Source organism: Pelobates fuscus, chromosome 5 (genome assembly GCF_036172605.1).
Source record: "Pelobates fuscus isolate aPelFus1 chromosome 5, aPelFus1.pri, whole genome shotgun sequence".
In the NCBI taxonomy this organism is placed as follows: Eukaryota; Metazoa; Chordata; class Amphibia; order Anura; family Pelobatidae; genus Pelobates; species Pelobates fuscus.
This window is the reverse complement of record NC_086321.1, coordinates 94,266,390-94,286,070: the sequence shown is the minus strand read 5'-3', so window position 1 is coordinate 94,286,070 and position 19,681 is coordinate 94,266,390. Positions and strand designations below refer to the sequence as shown.

The following is a 19,681-nucleotide window of genomic DNA, read 5'->3' as shown; positions in this document are numbered from 1 at the left end:
CACCGTCCACTGTTGATCCATTCCAATTTGTAACCCCATGTCTGCCCACGGTATTGACGACGTCATCGTGCATGTGACTTCACACAAAGGACGCACACACACGTTCTGGGGTAAAAGACTGGGTACGGCCAATCGGATCTGAAGGGGGCTTGTTTAAACTCCTTTTTCCTTTTCCTCATTGCCCTGTCATGGTTTCCTTTAGTAGGTTAGCCGAGAGTGTGTTCCTGAGCATTTATTCCTGGTTATTGACTTTGGCTTTGTTTGACTTCCCTGTATTCTGGTATCCTTGACTTTTGACTTTCCCTCATCGTAGTGTCTCATTCTGTGTTCCCAACATCGGCAAGTATTCTGACTATTCTCTGGTACGTTAAGTCTGGCCATTCTGAGGCCCGGTAAGAAGTTACGTTTAGTCCTAGGTGTGATACAGTTCTGCGTGCTGGATCAACTAGTATCCTGACAGTTTAAGGGTAAGATAATCCCTTGCACATGTTTTTATACATAGCACTCTACATTTGTTTTACTTTAACACAGTAAAGGAGTTTAAGCATTTGTGGGATAGGCATAAGGCTATCCTAACTATAAGATACTAATGAAAGTATTTAGAAAATTGGGCAGACTAGATGGGCCGAATGGTTCTTATCTGCCGTCACATTCTATGTTTCTATGTTTCTATGTCTATGTTTCTATAAGTTTATCACTTATTAACACTTGCTCTTACTGGATTTCACTGGTGAGGGATGGAAGGTATGCCTTCACGGTGTTTCAGAGCTGCTTGCGTAATTTGCACAATTTACCGGCTGCTGAAGGAGTGCTTTCATTAAACTTACTCCTATTGAGTTGTTTTTTTGCACACTTATTTTGAGGAACCTAAACTATTAGGAAATAAGGAACCACATGCCGTGCCAGTCACATGGTTTGTAAAGTGACTAGAGACAACTATGTTAATTTTACAAAGTCAGAGTAAGTTTTCTTATAAACGGCTGCCCGTATATGGATTTACATTTGCAGCTATCCTTTAAAACTTCCATGAGATGGAATGGTTTGGGTGCCTATAGTGGAATAGAGAGAAGTGGAAAAGCTCCAATGTAATCATGTAATACAAACCAAAGATAGTGAAAACTACTAAGGTATACGTGTAAACTGCACAAAAGAGAGTATGCTCCCAGAATGGAATGAATAATGTAACAAAAATAATAAAGATTCTGTAGGAATAGGATACACTTAATATAGGACGTGTCTTAGTAGATGTGAAAGAGATGTTTATTAATGCTGCTCCTTTAAAAGAAAGTGTCCCTACACTTTCTTATATAAGACAAAATAGCACTAGAATGGATAAGGTAGCGCAAAAAATACAGTCTAATCACATAATCATAATAAACATATTGAACATTTATTGAATTTTGTATGAAATCTAAAAATATATAAAATACAATGACAAAAATAAACTAGTAAGGAAATATTAGATATTGTACTCAGTGTGCACACTGCTATGTAATATAGCCAAAAAAGAGACTATAGCTATAGATACAAAATAGAATATATTAAAAGCATAACATAAAAAATGAAATGAAAAATATGAAAAAATAAAAAATAAAAAAATATAAAATAGCTGAAAAAATGTAAAGTCCAACCCTGTGGAGTACCTGACAGCTTACTGTTGTGGATGAATAGGTGCTGCCATCCTTCTGGTTGTATGTGAAGACAGTGAAATCTGCTGCAGCACTGAGTAATAAAGCTGTTGCTGCTAGAAACTATTCAGAAGGTCCCGTTGTAGAATAGTGCAGGGTGGTGTAAATACAGTCCTTCTCCCCCTACGGCTAACTTGCTATGTGGGAATCTTTGCCGTTGATTATCGTCAGAGCTAGGCACGATCTGCTTGTAAGCTAGAATGCAGCCGTTCATGTTGGAGCATACAAGTGAGTGCGTCCGCTTGTAGTGCATTGACTTTCATCCACTACAAGTTGACGCACAGTATTTTAAACATAAAAAAAAAAAACTTACAATGCACTGTTCCAAATTATTACGCACAGTAAGTTTCAAAACACTTTATAGGTTGTAAAGAACTGAAAATTGTCATTTGTTGTGTTTGCAGCATATTTACTGAAATCAAAAGCCATTTCAATCAAACTTATAACATTTTAACTTTTTAAACATTTTAACAGGTCATGCTACATTTTAACATAGGACCCCTTATTTGATAGCAGCTCCACAAGTCTTGCATCCATTGAACTTGTGAGATTTTGGACAGTTTCTGCTTGAATTTGCTTGCAAGATGTCAGAATAGCCTCCCAGAGGTGCTGTTTGGATGTAAACTGCCTCCCACCCTCATAGATCTTTTGCTTGAGGATGCTCCAAAGGTTCTCAATAGGATTGAGGTCAGGGGAGGATGGAGGCCACACCATGACTTTCTCTCCTTTTATCCCCATAGCAGCCATTGATGCAGAGGTATTCTTTGCAGCATGAGATGGTGCATTGTCATGCATGAAGATGATTTTATTACGGAAAGCATAGTTCTTCCTTCTGTACCAGGGAAGAAAGTGGTCAGTCAGAAACTCCACATACTTTGCAGAGGTCATCTTTACACCTTCGGGGACCGTAAAGGGGCCGACCAGCTCTCTTCCCATGATTCTGGCCCAAAGCATAACTCCACCACCGCCTTGCTGACTTTGCAGCCTTGTTGGAACAGGGTGGCCATCCACCAACTATCCACTACTCCATCCATCTGGACCATCCAGGGTTGCACAGCACTCATCAGTGAACAGGACTGTTTGAAAATTAGTCTTCATGTATTTTTCTGCCTAATGCAGCCATTTCTGCTTGTGAGCATTGGTTACTGGTGGCCGAATAGAAGGCTTATGCACAGTTGCAAGACTCTGGAGGACTCTACACCTTGATGTCCGTGGGACTCCAGAGGCACCAGCAGCTTCAAATATCTGTTTGCTGCTATGTAATGGTATTTTAACAGCTGCTCTCTTGATCCGTTGCATGGATCTGGCAAAAATCTTCCTCAATGTGCCTTTATCTGCACAAACCCGTCTGTGCTCTGAATCAGCCACAAATCTCTTAATAGTGCAATGATCACACTTAAGTTTTCGTGAAATATCTAATGTTTTCATACCTCGTCCAAGGCATTAAACTATTTCACTCTTTTCGGCAGCAGAGAGATCCTTTTTCTTCCCCATATTGCATGCAAATGGTGCTTTGCTTAATTATGTGGAACACCCTCCATTAGTAGTTTTTCCTTAAATTGGGCTCACCTGGCAATCTAATTATCACAGGTGTCTGAGATTGTTTTCCGTGATCAAAAGAGCCCGGAGACACAATGCCATCCATGAGTTAAACTGAAAAACAAAATATTTAATCGTTGTGACACTTAACCCCTTAAGGACACAGCTTCACTACACTTCATTACGCTTAATGACACAAGCAATTTTTGCATTTTCTTGCTGTATGCGCTCAAGTGCAATTTTCATCTCTCTCGTTTATTGCACCGACACATATTATATACTGTTTTTTAAAGGACATAAAGGGCTTTAATTTGATGTAACACACATACATACATACATATATATATATATATATATATATATATATATATATATAAATGCTTATTTATTATTAAACAAATACAGAAAAATGCAAAAAAAAAAGAGAAATGAGTTTTTGCAATAATAATGTGTGCCTAATTAGTGCAGGTTAAAGAAAGTAATTAAAAATACATTTATTTAGTTGTTCTGATTTACAGAATATATGTGTCTGAGATTTTAAGTTTTTTTTTGGTAGTTACAGGTCACAAAGCACAAGGAGTAAAATAAACTTAATGTGGAGCGATTTTAGAATTTGGTATGTTTGTCTTGTAAGCTTTATAGCCATAAAAGAAAACAAAATTGCCACACAAAACTATATATTTATATAAAGTGGACATCACAAGCTATTGTCCTAAGGTTGTTTTGACACTTTCTAAGTAGCCATTTCACCGCCAATCTCTGCTAAATAGTGGAGTAAAATTTAGTTTTTTGGAGTTTTTGGCACACAAACTTATAACAAAGAACTTCTCATGTGTATTTTGTAAAGTTGGTGCGTGCTATTCCTGTACAAAGTTTTATTTTGTGTTCAGTTACTTCTGCTGAGTACAACGATACCCCTATTGTATGTCTTTGGCACTATTTCGTGAAGCTACAGTGCAATATGTCTGTCCGTTTCAGCATTTACAGTAGAATTTTGAGAGGCGGATTTAATGGGCCTATGCTTCAATTTGGAGTATTATAGCAGTTTGACTGTCCAAAAAAAAACCCACAAAGGCCTACCATTTATAAGAGTAGAAACTCCAGGGTATCTCATATGGTGCATATTGTGCCTTAACATGCCCCCCATTTTTTCACCAATATATGCCAAAGTATGTGGTATAAAATAATTTGCGGCATTTTTTTACATACGGATTACATTTTTGCTGGGCATTTTGTACATTTTGTACATTTCATAAGTTCAAACCCCCAAAATTATGCTCAGCTAAGTCTGAGTAAAACAATATGCCCAATGTATGACCTAGACACTATTTTGTGAAGTTACACTGCTGTAAAAGAGACGTAACAAGTTAAGGTTTTTAAGTGTGAATTTTCATGGAGGGTTTTGATTCGTCCGTGTCCCACTTTGGAGCACTTGAGCAGGCTACATATTACAACTACACCATAAAGGCATACCATTTCTTAAAGAACACATCCCAGGGTATTTCAAAAGGCATATTTTGAACCTTAGCGTGGGATCATTTTTCTGCTAGCTTGTACCAAGTGTAAGCATTTTTTCTGCCTTTTTGACACACAAAGTGAGTTTGCGCAGTATATTTTGCAAACCTTATGTGTACTACGACTGTATACTACTTAATATGTTGCTCAGCTATGTCGGCTGAGTACAGCAATACCCCCGTATGTACCTTTGCCAGGAATATGTGGACATCGGAGGGGCACATTTGAGACACAGCCTTTCCATTTTTTTCCAAACTTTGAATTTTTACGCAGTGTCCATGTCCCATTTTAGAGTATTTTACAAGGCTATATAAATCAATTACACCATAAAGGCATACCATTTCTTAAAGAAGACATCCCAGGGTAATTCAAAAGGCAGATTTTGAACCTTAGCGTGGGATCATTTTTCCGCTAGCTTGTACCAAGTGTAGTGGTAATGAGCATTTTTAAATGTATTTTTTTACTTTGTAAAACCCGTTTTTAAACTTTTTTTTACTTATTAAATGTTTTACACTATCTTAACTTTTTTTACACTTTTACATTTTTTTCTAAACTTTTCTTTTACCCTTAACCCCTAACTAGCAGTAAGCAGCACTAACTGTAAATTCCCCATTTTCCCATAACTCCCACCCACCCCAGCTAGCAAAATATTTAATTATAAAATATTTTAATTAATTAAATAAATTGAACCCCTGAGGGTTAAAAAAATAAATAAAAGTTAATCCTCAGGGGTTAAAAATAAATAAATCACAGTATAATACTGTGATCTGTATTTTGATCACTGTAGGCAGTGATCAGCTGGCAGGGAAGGGGTTAATTTTTATTTAGACTGGGTAAAGGGGGGTGGTATTTTATGTTTTTTACTTAAACGTTATTAAAACATTAAAAACATTTTTTTTTTACCCTTTTAAAGCTTATTTTAAAACTTTTTTAACGTTAACCCCTAGTTAGCCTAACACCAAATTCCCCAGTTCCCCACTAACTTCCACCCATCCCAGCTAGCTAAATATATAATTTTTTAATATTTAAATTAATTAATAAAATAAATTTAACCCCTGAGGGTTAAAAATATAATAATAATTAAACCCAATAGTCAGTGATCAATTAGCAGGGAAGGGGTTAATTTTATTAAAACAGGGGAAAGGGGGGTGGGATTTAACTTCTTTTTTTTTTTTTTTTTTTTTTACACAGGATGAAGAGGATCATCACTGATCTGTCTCCCTGCACTTCACACAGAACCCGGAAGTGCAGGGAGGCGGAAGGTAAGTACATTGAGCACATGTGCTCGCTCTGACATGCTGTCAGAGCGAGCACCGGTGCTGGGGCATCCCGATCGGGTGCTCCCGGTCTGCCTCTAACACAGAGGCAGACCGGAGCACCGTTAACCCCGCGATCGCGGCGATCTGGGGTTAACTTTAGTAAATGACGGAAATTTTCCGTCAACGGTCCTTAACTGAAGGACAAGGTTGACGGAAAATTTTCCCTTAAAGCTAATAAACTTTATTTGACTGTACCGTTTTCTGTGCATATACAGTTGGATTAGCACCACAGCACAGCAGGAAGAGCAAAGTCTGATCAAGAGAAGGAAATATATGCTGTTATGAATAATATACTGAGAAATAAAATTGCTGTAATTATGAATAAAACGTTGTTATTTTTGGCTAACCATGGAGGCATAAAGTGAGGTAATATCCTATCAATAACATTGAAGGAAAAAACAGAAATGAAGAGACAGCTTCTCATAAATGTAGTTATGTATAGACATAACAAAGATCATACCCCTGGTGTTGAAGTACCTTTTAGGGCAGGAACAGAATACATAGTGCACACCACACCTGATAAAGCATCCTTACAACATTTACTCAGCATGGGATTATGATCTGGCAGATACTGGATACAATTACCAGGGCACAAATTAGAGCCATCATGGATAACAGATAAAAACTGAAAAATGATTTTAACCCCTTAAGGACACAGCTTCAAAAGCTTGTCTTACCCTTAAGGACACAAGCCATTTTTGCATTTTTTGCCGTTTGTGTCCAAATGCATATTTGCATCTGTGTCATTTATTGCACCAACACATATTATATACCGTTTTTAAGAGGGCAAACAGGGCTTTAATTTCAGCTGATTTTGAAAGTTACAGGTCACAAAATACAAGGACTAAAATAAAATTTTAATGTGAAATTTTTTATAAGTTGGTATGTTTGTCTTGTAGGTTTAGTGGTCACCACAGAAAACTAATTTGACACACAAACGTATATATTTATATAAAGTAGACATCAAGACATCATAGGCTATTTACCTATGGTTAGTTTGACACTGTTTACGTAACCATTTAATCGCCAATCTCTGCTAAATATTGGAGTAAAATTGTGTTTTTTCTCTATTTTGGCATATACACATATAACAAGATTTTTGTAATGTGTATTTTGTAAAGCTGGTGTGTGCTATTCCTGCACAGAACCCCATATTGAGTATAACGATACCCCCATTGTATGCCTTTGGCACTATTCTGTGAAGCTACAATGCTATATAATAGACAAGGCTATTTCCGTTTCTATAGTTAGAATTTTTGTAGATGGATTTGACGGGCCTATGTCTCATTTTAGGGTAATATAGCAGTGTGACTGTTCAAATAACCCCACAAGTGGCTTTCATTTGATAAAGCAGACACCCCAGGGTGTCTTATATGGTGTATATTGTGCCTTAACTTGTCACCATTTGTTCACCAATTTATGTCAATGTTTGTGGTGAGGGGAAAAAAATTGCATTTTTACATATATGTTGCATTTTTTTTGAGTATTTCTTACACTTGATATGCACCACTGTCAGAAAAAACAAAAACAAATTATGCTCAGTTACATCTTCTGAGTAAAAAAATATGCCCAAATGTATGCCCTAAACACTATCTTGTAAAGTTACAGTGCTGTAAAAGAGACATGACAAGTTCAGGTTTTTAAGTGTGAATTTTCATGGAGGGTTTTGATGCATCCGTGTCCCACTTTGGAGCACTTGAGCAGGCTATATTTTCCAACTACACCATAAAGGCATACCATTTCTTAAAGAAGACATCCCAGGGTATTTCAAAAGGCATATTTTGAACCTTAGCGTGGATAATTTTTCCGCTAGTTTGTACCAAGTGTAGTGGTAATAAGCATTTTTTCTGCCTTTTTGACACACAAAGTGAGTTTGCACAGGATATTTTGCAAACCTTATGTGTGCTACGACTGTATAATACTTCATATGTTGTCTGAGTACAGCAATACCCCCGTATATATACCTTTGCCAGGTATATGCGGATAGTGAAGGGGCACATTTGAGACGCAGCCATTCAGATATTTTCTAACTTTGAAGTTTTACGCTGTGTCCATGTTCCATTTTGGAGTAGTAGAGCTGGCTTGGTATTCAAACTTCCCCACAAACACATACTATTTATTAAAGAATACACCCTGGGGTAATTCTAATTGCATATTTTGAACCTTAGCGTGGGATAATTTTTTTGCTAGTATTTTCCAAAGAGCGATCACATGGCCCTCTATCGCTAGCTGTGGATCTGCAAGCAAGGGGATTGTCTGGGTTTCAGACAGTCCCCCTTGCTGATGGGAATGTAAAAAAAATAATAATAAAACACGTTAAAATAAATTAAATGTACATGCATATATATAAAAATAAATTATATATATATATATATATATATATATATATATATATATATATATAATATATATACACATCTTAATATAAGTACATATAATAGTATTAAAATAAACTTAGAATTAAGTTATATATAATATGGATTATATATATATATGTATACGTATAATTACAAAAATAAATGAATAAAATAAAATAAATAAATAAAATATTTTTTAAAGATGTAAATAAATTATATATACATATGTAATTTCATTCTAACTGTATTTTGTTATTAAAATATATATATTGGTAACAAAATACACTGAGTATGACATTCTATATATATATAAATAAATAAATACAAATAACTGCAAATATATATATATATATATATATATATATATAATTACATAAATGATTACATAAGTATACACGTAGAATTTAACCCCTTAAGGACCAAACTTCTGGAATAAAAGGGAATCATGACGTGTCACACACGTCATGTGTCCTTAAGGGGTTAAATACATATATATGTATATATATTAACATTCTACGTGTATATTTAAGTAATCTTTTAACATAATTATGTGATTTTATTAATTAAAATTTGATTGTCATGCATGACAACCCAGGCAGAAAGTGCAGAGCATTTAATTCGCAAGCACTATATTTAACCCTGTAAGACACTTTCCAAGACACCATAAAACCTGTACATAGGGGGTATTGTTTTCTGTTTTACTCAGGAGACTACACTGAATTCAAATATTAGTGTTTCAAAATGGTAAATTGTATTACAACGATGATATTTTCAGTAAAAGGGACATTTTTTACACACGAACGGCACTTTCACTGACAATATTATTTGTGATATGTTTTACTGTTTTAGAACACTAATGTTTGTGTTCAGTGAAATCTCCCAAGTATAATAGTACCCCCCATGTACAGGTTTTATGGTGTTTTGGAAAGTTAGAGAGTCACATATAAGGCTTGCATTTCATTTTTTTTTTACATTAAAATTTGCCAGTTTGGTAATGTTTTCTTTGAGACCGTATGGCAGCCCAGGAATGAGAATTACCCCCATGATGGCATACCATTTGCAAAAGTAGACAACCCAAGGTATCACAAACACTGGACAAATATTAGTTTTTTGCTTTTTTCACACAAAAACAAATGTGAACGCTAACTTTGGCCAGTGTTTGTGACTAAGTGGCTACTAAAAAATAATGAACATACCCCACTTGCAATACCTTGGGTTGTCTACTTTTGCAAATGGTATGCCATCATGGGGGGATTCTCATTCCTGGGCTACAATATGGTCTCAAATGCAACATTACTAATCTGGCAAATTTTCATTTAAAAAAATGGAATGTGTTATATTTGACCCTGTAACTTTCCAGAACACCATAAAAGCTGTTAATGGGTGTACTGTTGTACTTGTGAGACATTGCTGAATACAAATATGTGCATTTTATTGCAGTAAAAGCTAACAGTATTATGACATTCATAGCCAAAATGTCAGGGGGAGGGGGGGCGGGGCCTGACCGCCAAGTCGAATGGACGTGGGGCACCTCGGCTCCACAACAAAACCCTCAGAACCGGGCAAAAACTACCCTTCTTCATCGCAACTCACACTTAGCAACTATGCGAAGGCAAAGGGGACTCGAGCACCCACTTGCGGTGTCAATATCGGCCCCCGTCCTGCTGGCAATGCTGACTGCTGGGCAGCTGGGATTGAGGCCTGCCGTGAGGATCTGGCGGGAGAAACGGCCGATCTCCCGTGCTTAGTCCGGCAGGACCTCTCGCACGCCCACTGAGGGCCCCGTTTCCCCCCCCCTGTGGGCCGGGGGGGCTTTCCCGAACCCCACCGGAGAGGCAGTGACCACTTACACCACCTGAGCGGCGACATGATAATACATGGACCGCATGGCAAAATGAGCTCCCATCTACACAATTGGAAGCTACAACTCCAAGCGCTACCAGCAGACCCAAGGGGATTCTTACCGGCACTCTCACTCTGCCCACACAAAACGGAGCAGCCGACACAGCACGCAGGCTTTATCTTGCACCCAAGGCTGATGCTGGCAGAAGCACAACAGCGAGGACACCCCTGGCCAACAAGTACCGAAGCACTCAAGCAACCAGCTGGAAATATAAGGGACTTGATGATGGCCAGGATGCCAGCCGACCCAGCGCAGCTGCAGGAGTAACTAAGTGGCTATATATATATAGTGACGGTACAATCCGTTACTCCGTCAAGCATTCCCTTCTTCCCATAAAATAAAATCACCAAGTAATCCACAGAGTAATAACTTGCTGGTCTCGCCAAATAATCCACACATGAGCCAAAGCTTAATGCTGGAACAAGACTGACTTTTAATGACACACAATCTGCTATTATGCAATTCTCCCCTGCAAGAGAGACGCCCACAGACAATTATGAATTACCCAATCACACAATGGTTACATCCCACACATCTCCTCCCCTTAGCCTGAGAGGTAACCCAATTATACGTACAGTTTAAAACATACTTTTTACCTAACATTCATAACTCCAAAACCATACATCACATTCACATAAAATTACATATTCACAATCAATCCATTCAGGGGAACAACATATTAAAAATGACATGAATCAGACCAGGGGTTCAAAAGTTAGTAAAAGTATATTTTGGTCCCTGGCTGGCAGCATGGCAATCTGGTTTAAACAGGTTTTACAGAGGCCTCTATCCTGGAGACAAAGGGGAAAGTAATCAAATTATCCAGGGCTAGAGGCAGACTCCATTGAGCACATGGTTGCAAAAAGACATAAACTCTTTAAAATGCATAAAGTCACCTTTTACACATAACACACAGACATTTCTTTTATACATTTTAAACCGAACAGATACAGGTATTTAAATAGCAGGGAGAGGGTTTAACTGAGGGCCCACAGGCAAGTACATGGAAAATCCTTCACATATATATATAACTGTGTGTAACTAAACTTCTAGCAGAGCACTGTATATTATTTAGTATAGCATACCCCTATTATTTTTAACCTTGATTTTAATACAATTGATAGTATTACTGCTAACCTGCATAGATATCAGCTAAAATTGCCTAAGCCTACATGAAAGCTTATTCTGGCTAGCAGGGCTGCCATCAGAAATTTTGGGGCCCCTGACAAAGCACAAGGTCTGGGCCCCCCCCCCTCCCTCCCGGGCCCGCCCATGCCCTACCTAGTCCGCTGACAATGATGCAGGACTGAATGTGGTGTGTATGGTGGAAGTAAATTAGAATGTGTGTAATGGATGTAGTGTTTGTGTGTATTAGATACTGTTTGTGCAGTGAATGCAGAGTGTGTGTTTGTGTAGCGGATGCAGTGTCTATAGTGAACATAGAGTGTGTTTGAGTAGTGGATGTAGTGAGTGTTTGTGTAGTGGATGTAGTGTTTGTATGTACTATATGAAATGTGTTTAGTGGATGCAGTGTCTGTAGTGGATGTAGTGTGTGTATTAGACGCAGTGTCTGTGTATAGTGAATGCAGAGTGTTTCAATTTATGGTGGATGTAGTGTGTGTACTGTGAATACAGGATGTTTGTGTAGTGGATGCTGTGTGTACAGTTAATGCAGAGTGTATGTTAGTGTAGTGAATGCAGAGTGTGTGTCAGTATAGTGAATCCAGAGTGTGTGCATAGTTTAGTGAATGCAGAGTGTGTGTTAGTGTGTAATAAATGCAGAGTGTGTGTTAGGGTGTAATAAATGCAGAGTGTGTGTTAGGGTGTAATAAATGCAGAGTGTGTGTTAGGGTGTAATAAATGCAGAGTGTGTGTTAGGGTGTAGTGAATGCAGAGTGTGTCAGTGTAATGAATGTAGTGTGTGTTAATGTGTAGCGGATGCAGAGTGTGTGTTAATGTGTAGCGGATGCAGAGTGTGTGTTAGTGTAGTGAGTGCAGAATGTTAATGTGTAGTGAATGCAGAGAGTGTGTTAGTGTGTAGCGGATGCAGAGTGTGTGTTAGTGTAGTGAATGCAGAGTGTGTGTCAGTATAGTGGATGCAGTGAGTGTGTTAGTGTGTAGTGTATGCAGAGTGCATGTTGTATTAGTGAATGCAGTGTGTGTATTGTATTAGTGTATGCAGTGTGTGCGTGTTAGTGTATGCAGTGTGTGTGTTGTATTCGTGTATGCAGTGTGTGTTGTGTCAGTGTTTGCAGAGTGTGTGTTGTGTCAGTGTTTGCAGAGTGTGTGTTGTGTCAGTGTTTGCAGAGTGTGTCTTGTGTCAGTGTATGCAGAGTGTGTTGTGTCAGTGTATGCAGAGTGTGTTGTGTCAGTGTATGCAGAGTGTGTTGTATTAGTGTATGCAGTGTGTGTTGTGTTAGTGTATGCAGAGTGTGTGTTGTGTCAGTGTATGCAGTGTGTGTGTTGTGTCAGTGTATGCAGTGTGTGTGTGTGCAGGGCCGTCTTTAATAACGACTGGACCCTTGGGCCCCCTGGGCCCTGCCGCCGTCGCCCCTCACTCCCTGGTATGCAATCACGGCATCCATCCCAATGCAGTGGCGGCATTAAATAGAATGAATTTTTTTGGGACACCCAATTGCAAGATTGGACTAAAGGTAGAACCCCATCTGTCGTGCAACTCTAACAATGCTTTGACAGGTGGGGCTCTACCAATTTCCCATGCTTGCAGGGTTGTATTTAGCACTGTTTTGTGTGTTTGAATGTAAGCATGTGTTTGTATGAAGTATGTTTGTGTTAATGTGTTTGTATGTGGTACTGGAGTTTGAATGCAAGTGTGCATTTATGTGTAGTGTTTGTTTTTGAATGTAGGAGTGTGCTTGTATGTAGTGTTGAAGTTTGAATGGAGGGGTGTATTTGTATATAAAGCTGCGGCTCAGATGCACAGGTACATACTCTGACACACAAGCAGATACACAGATACATACACTGACTACATACAGATAAGCAGGCACATACACTGACAGACATACTGACACACAGGTACATATATTGACACACACAGACACATACACTGGTAGACGTACTGACAAACACACACAGGCTTATATACAGACATACTGACACACACACTGATCAACATACTGACACACATACACTGACAGAAATACTGACACCCACACACAGGCACATACACTGACCGAGATACTGACACACACAGACACACACACACACACACTGACAGACACACTGACACCCATATACACTGAGAAATACTGACACACATCCAGGCACATATACTGACACACACAGACACATACAGAGACTGACACATGCATGCACATGCACTGACAGACATACTGACACACACACATAGACATACTGACACACACACAAATATTTTGACACACAGACAGACCTACTGACACACACAGATATATTGACACACAGACAAAAAGACATACTGACACACAGACATACTGACACACAGACATACTGACACACATGTAAAATGTACATTTTTAAACCCACCCTCCAGTTTCCTACCTTTTGCTGGAGGGTGGATTCCCTGGGGTCCAGTGTGGTGCCTGAGGATGATGGGAGTGAGGATCCCCCATCCTCACTCCCTCCCAGCCGGCTGCCGGAAAGCAAGGGGCCCGGTCATGGGGGGAAAGAGCGCCCGACCGGGCCCCTGCTGATACAAGCCCTCCGGGTGGCCCTAAGTGCATGGGCCACCCGGTGGGACTCAGAGGACGGGGGAAACATTTTTACATATTTTTTTTTTTTTAAATCTAATTACGTTTCTCCCCCCTCCCTGCTTACCTTGTCCAGGGAGGGGGAGATTCCATGATCCCTGGTGGTCCGGTGGGGGGGCCCCCGGCTCCCCTTTACTGCAGAGGGGGCCCAGGCAGCACACAGCTTCTCTTCTCTCCTCTGTTCCAATAACTCTCGCGAGACCCGCGGAGCGTTGCCATGGCAACCGGGTCTCGCGAGAGTTATTACAAGAGAGAAGAAGCTGTGTGCTGCCTGGGCCCCCTCTGCGGTAACAGGGAGCTGGGGGGCCCGCGGCTGCACACATAGATAGCAATATTCGCTATCTATGTGTGCAGGGAGGGAAAGTGGGGCCCAGGACTGCCAGAGCAGTCCGGGCCCCCCAGGGCCGCCGGGCCCGTGACAACCGTCATGGTTGTCACCCCCTGATGGCGGCCCTGCTGGCTAGCTCGGTGACTCACTGCCCCCGGTGGTCAATCTTAAGCAGTGTGGAGAAATCTGCACCTGACATTATTTCTCATGAGCCTGTAACTTAATAATCGTATCATACATACTCAAATAAGCATGTATAGCTCAGCTATAACGTTTTATCAACGTGTACCAAACCTGTTATACCTAAAAATTAAAATGTGCTGTTTCCTGTGCCATGACTTTGTATAACACTATTGTTCAACCTTAGTGATGCCCCGAACAGTTCGCCGGGAACCGATGTTCGGTCCGCCCCCTATTCGTCATCATTGAGTAAACTTTGACCCTGTACCTCACAGTCAGCAGACACATTCCAGCCAATCAGCAGCAGACCCTCCCTCCCACCTCCATGACGAATAGGGGGCAGACCGAACATAGCGCGTGTTCGCGACCGTGAACACGCTATGTTCGCTGGCGAACGGTTCCCGGCGAACTGTTCGGGACATCACTATTCAACCTCTTCACTATTCAAAAAAAAAAAAAAAGTCAGGCGGAACTGCTATTTTTTTTAGAAAAAATACATCTTAATTTCGCTCACTTTTTTTATTTTTTCATAATAAATTATCTTTCATATATGAATAAATCATGAGAAATTAAAGCCCTGTTTCTCCTGAACAAAATGATATATAAGAGGTGTGGGTGTACTTAATATGAAAGAGGTGAATTACGTTTGAACAGACATATAGCGCAATTTCCAGCTTTTGTTTACATTTTGTTTTGATCAGAACATGTACTACTGACTCCGTCCTGAAAGGGTTAAGATACAGAGTTCATGAAGCTATTAAAATAGGTCAAACGAACCAATGCCTGTACCAAAAGATAGAAATTCTTATTAATTCCTCTTATGTAAGTAAGCCATCTTCAGTGTAATCCAGTCCCCCAAATCCTGTGATAAAACAAACAAACATACTAAGTGGGGTGGGGAAGGAAGGGCCGCACCAACTACTGATCATGAGAAGGGTCACTTCAGAATATAGAAGAAACCTCCAGCATCACTTCTAAACGTGAAAAAGTGCATTGAGAAAATCATTCAAATGTAAAACAATGTGTAACATGTGGACTAAAGGAACATTATGACAAAAACTAAATGGCAGATTACAGTTTTAATGTTTAAGGTTTATAATGTTTATAACTAAAATCTGGGAATGATGTGTGGCAACCAATGTCTGGATGTAGACATGAAGAAGTTTACCCTGTAGAAGAAAATGAAACAAGAGACAGGCTTCTACAAGGAGCGGACTGACTGTAAGGCTACCAAGTATGAAAAATATACACAGGGCCAAATTATGCCTGGGGAAGGCATTGCCATCAAAGCACTGGTCTTAAACAGTTACACTGTAATCTGCACACAACTTCCTCATAAAAATATAAAACTATAAAAAATAGTGGGCGAACTACTGAATATATGTGTTAAACACAGGTGCCAATTAGTCAGCTGAAAATAGTGCCTCTTCAAGAAATAATGGGCCTGAGATTGTAATATACAGATACCAAAATAATCATCTATGGAAATAGAAAATATGAATAATGATAAAGAAATAATGGGCTGACTCAAACTCCTGAACATGTAATGAACATATTAAAGGTTTCTCTTGTCAGCAGCAAATATGCCTTAAAGGTGTAGCCTAAAAAGACAAAAGTGTAAAGAGATGTGTAAAGAGATATGTCTAATATGGATGGTGTATTTTGACTTTAGATATATATGAAGAGGAGACTAGACCTCAGACACATGGGGGATCCAGGCAAGTATTAGAGCACACTGTAGTGGTTATGGTGCCAGAATTACTCTGGCACCCCTCCAATGTTAGCAGTGAAACTGTTTTAGAACAGTTTGGCTTCTTATCAGGAGTCCACCAGTTGGTGCTGCCTGGTTCTGCCTCCACTACATTAGCCAGAATGCCAGAGCATTTCTTCCTAAACTGAGCCCGGCAGTGCTAACGGAAGCTCCAAATAAGGCTCTTCTGGCTCTCTGGAGTAAAACTCCACTATGTCTATTGGGTTGTTGCAGCTGTGTGTTTTGCCACACATGAGTAATAGCCTCCCAATGATTTTATATGGGAAAGCATTAGATTGATTGAGATCATCGTTCTCGATGATCTCAGCCAAAGAGGACTTGCTTCACCAAGGAGACCAGTCCTGTGGGGCAGAAAATATTTGACCTTTTTTAACCCTTGCAGTTGGAGCCCGGTGACTAGGGCCTGTGGCAGAACGTATAGAGGGAACTGATGCAATAATTTTTTTGGACCCCCCCCCCATCTCAAGGATGGCCCAAAGATAGATCCTCATCTGTCGTACAACTCCAGCAATACTTTGACAGCTGCAGTTCTACTATTTTCCCATGCTTGCAGGGCTGGATTTAGCACCAACCAGTCAGTGTTTTTGTGTTTAAATGTAAGCATGGACTGAAGTAAGACGAAAGGTTAGACGAAGGGCCCTCTCTCCTTGTCAGGTCAGGTAAGAAGTCGCTATAGAGCCAGCTTGGGGATGTAAATCGCAATTTGAGCCGTTTTTAGCCGGATTTGGTGAGAAACACCATTCAAGTAAATCTGCTCAGTTCAGCAGCCAAGCCTCGCCCTCTCATATGATTTTTGTGCCGTTCCCAGAGTGCAGTATATATGTTTTAACATCTATTACTTGACAGATTTTGGGAATTAAATATCCAGCACCAAGGGTGAAGCCCTGACAAAGTAAGTAGACCACTTATTCAACAGTTATTTAATAATGAATGTTATATCTTATTTTTACATCAATAAAACTAGGGCAGCAGATTTAATTTTCAGTTTGCATGTGATTGTCAGTGTCCCACTTAGAAAACTTGCAATTCATCCTCCTGTGGACTCTCAGCTGATTCCTCGTTCAGGGATTAGGCAGCCAGCATGCCTCTGAAGTCACTCAGTCCAGCCAAAGATCTAGGGGATGCCAGAAAACACCATACACAGTCTCAAAAACATATGGCTTAATGGATGCCTGATAATTGCAGGCAGAGGGTTGTCTGCACCCAACGTGCCATGTTGTAGAAGCCAAACATAATGCTCTGGTAAGAATCAGCAGCAGCTCCATACAACTCACTAAAAACACAGGTTTGACTCTGCCTGTAGGATCATATCGACCTGCCTAGGTGAGTGAGGAGAGGCAACGATAGGTGTCCTAGATGAGACCTCATGAATGGTGTGATCCCTGGGTGGCTGCAGAAGTGACTCTGACACAGCTCTCTGGCTAAGTGTACCCCAGAATCTGTCACATAGGACTTCAAAAGTATTAAATGAAGCGATTAGTATCTCTAAAGACTGTTACAAAACTTGCAACAACTCAGATTAGATGTATGTAGGTGCTCCAAAGATTTCAACTAAGAGTAAGGCTCCAGGATGGACCAGTAGGACCACTCTAGTCCAAAGAAGGGGACTTTTTATATATATATATATATATATATATATATATACTCACCCCTTCTGTTTTTATGAGCCTCGGTGTAACCAGCTTAATGTATATATTCAAAGCAAAGAGGTGCACTCGTAGGTCTTAATCCAAGTGATATTTATTCAATTCATTAAAGTATAACATCCCGATCAACGTTTTGACCCTACAGGGTCATTTTCAAGACCTTTGAAAAAGACCCTGAAGGGTCGAAACATTGATCGGGACTTTATACTTGAACAATATTCTTCGATCTATTCCTCCATGTTCTCCTGCTGATGGATTACATTTGCCTTTGTATTACCCAATTTCTATGGTAATCTCGGATGGCAATGTATCTCAGTATCCCATAGCAACCACGCACACACACACGTAAGACGCACGTCACATTCATTAGTTCTGGGTGTAATCAGTCGGTGAGCTGTCATAGCACTCGATGGGTAAGTTTAGTGGGGTAAGTTTTCTCATAAAACCATGGTTTTGTCACTTGCACTGTGATCTTGAAAAAAACCCGAATTGGGTCAAAACGTTGATTTGTTTGTACACAGCATCTATGATTTGAAACACTAAAATTCCTATTTAAAAACCTGTGAGTCCATTGAGAGTGCATTGTTATTTCTCCTCATCTGTCGTATATATTTATTTATATGACTGTGCTATGTTTGTTAAATTGAAGCCATTTGCTCCTGCCCAATAAAAAAAAAATAATAACATAACATAAAAACATCATATCAAGATGGTGAGGGAGTGTTCTTACAATATTCCCATTTTACTTTTTTTTTTTTAAATCCATCTGCATTGCAAAGTTGTTTGTATATTTTAGTTTTTTTTTCAAATAGAACTCTTGCAGGAGTATCAGTTATACATTATCAAGTAAGCTTACCTTTGTGGGAAGATGAAGATCCTATATGCTGCAACTTCAAACCAGTCTCTATTCTATGTGGCTTTGTATATAGGAACAAATAGCAAAGAACACAGACACTGATGACAAAGGCTAATAAAACCAGTGCAGCAATCGCCAAGCCAATCAGAGCTCCTACACTGAAAGAGAAAATATGGAATTAAAAAAATAAAATGATGTGTTACATGTCTCATGTTAAAAAATCAATTGTAGGAAAAGAAAAACGAAAAACAAGGAAGCTAATGTGTAACAAGAATATTTAGAACATTGTATGCTTACTTATCTATCTGATATTTATAACCAGAAATGTAATCAAGTACAGTAGCCATACTAATAATGTAGCAACTCCTACCATATTTTTTGTTAAAGGTGCACTATAGGGTCAGGAACACAAACATGTATTCCTGACACTATAGGGTTAAAACCCCCATGTCTCCCTAAATATAGTAAAATCTTACTTTTATTCAAGCCTGAAGCTGCTGGCTTTGTCCCTGTTTCCTTTAGACCTGCCCATGGCCTGCTGACATCAGCAGAAGTGGTAGCCTAATCCAATTACAATGCTTCCCCATAGGATTGGCTGAGACTGACAAGGAGGCAGATCAGGGGCAGAGCCAGCACAATTAAAACACAGCCCTGGCCAATCAGGATCTCCTCATAGAGATGAATTGAATGAATGAATCTCTATGAGGAAAGTTCAGTGTCTGCATGCAGAGGGAGGAGATACTGAATGTTTGGATGCATTTTAGGCAGCCATGACCCAGGAAGGATCTCTGCCATCTGAGGAGTGGCCAGTGGAGTTATCACTAGGC

General features: G+C 39.5%; 1 protein-coding gene across 1 annotated transcript in view; it reads right to left on the bottom strand.

Annotated features, from left to right (window-relative positions):
• Positions 1-19,681, bottom strand: part of SHISAL2B (shisa like 2B) — a 162,412-nt gene that overhangs the window by 17,823 nt on the left and 124,908 nt on the right. Inside the window, exon 2 of the mRNA XM_063456403.1 lies at positions 18,855-19,012. Coding sequence (XP_063312473.1) covers positions 18,855-19,012 — 158 coding nt within the window. The remainder of the gene's footprint in view (positions 1-18,854; positions 19,013-19,681) is intronic.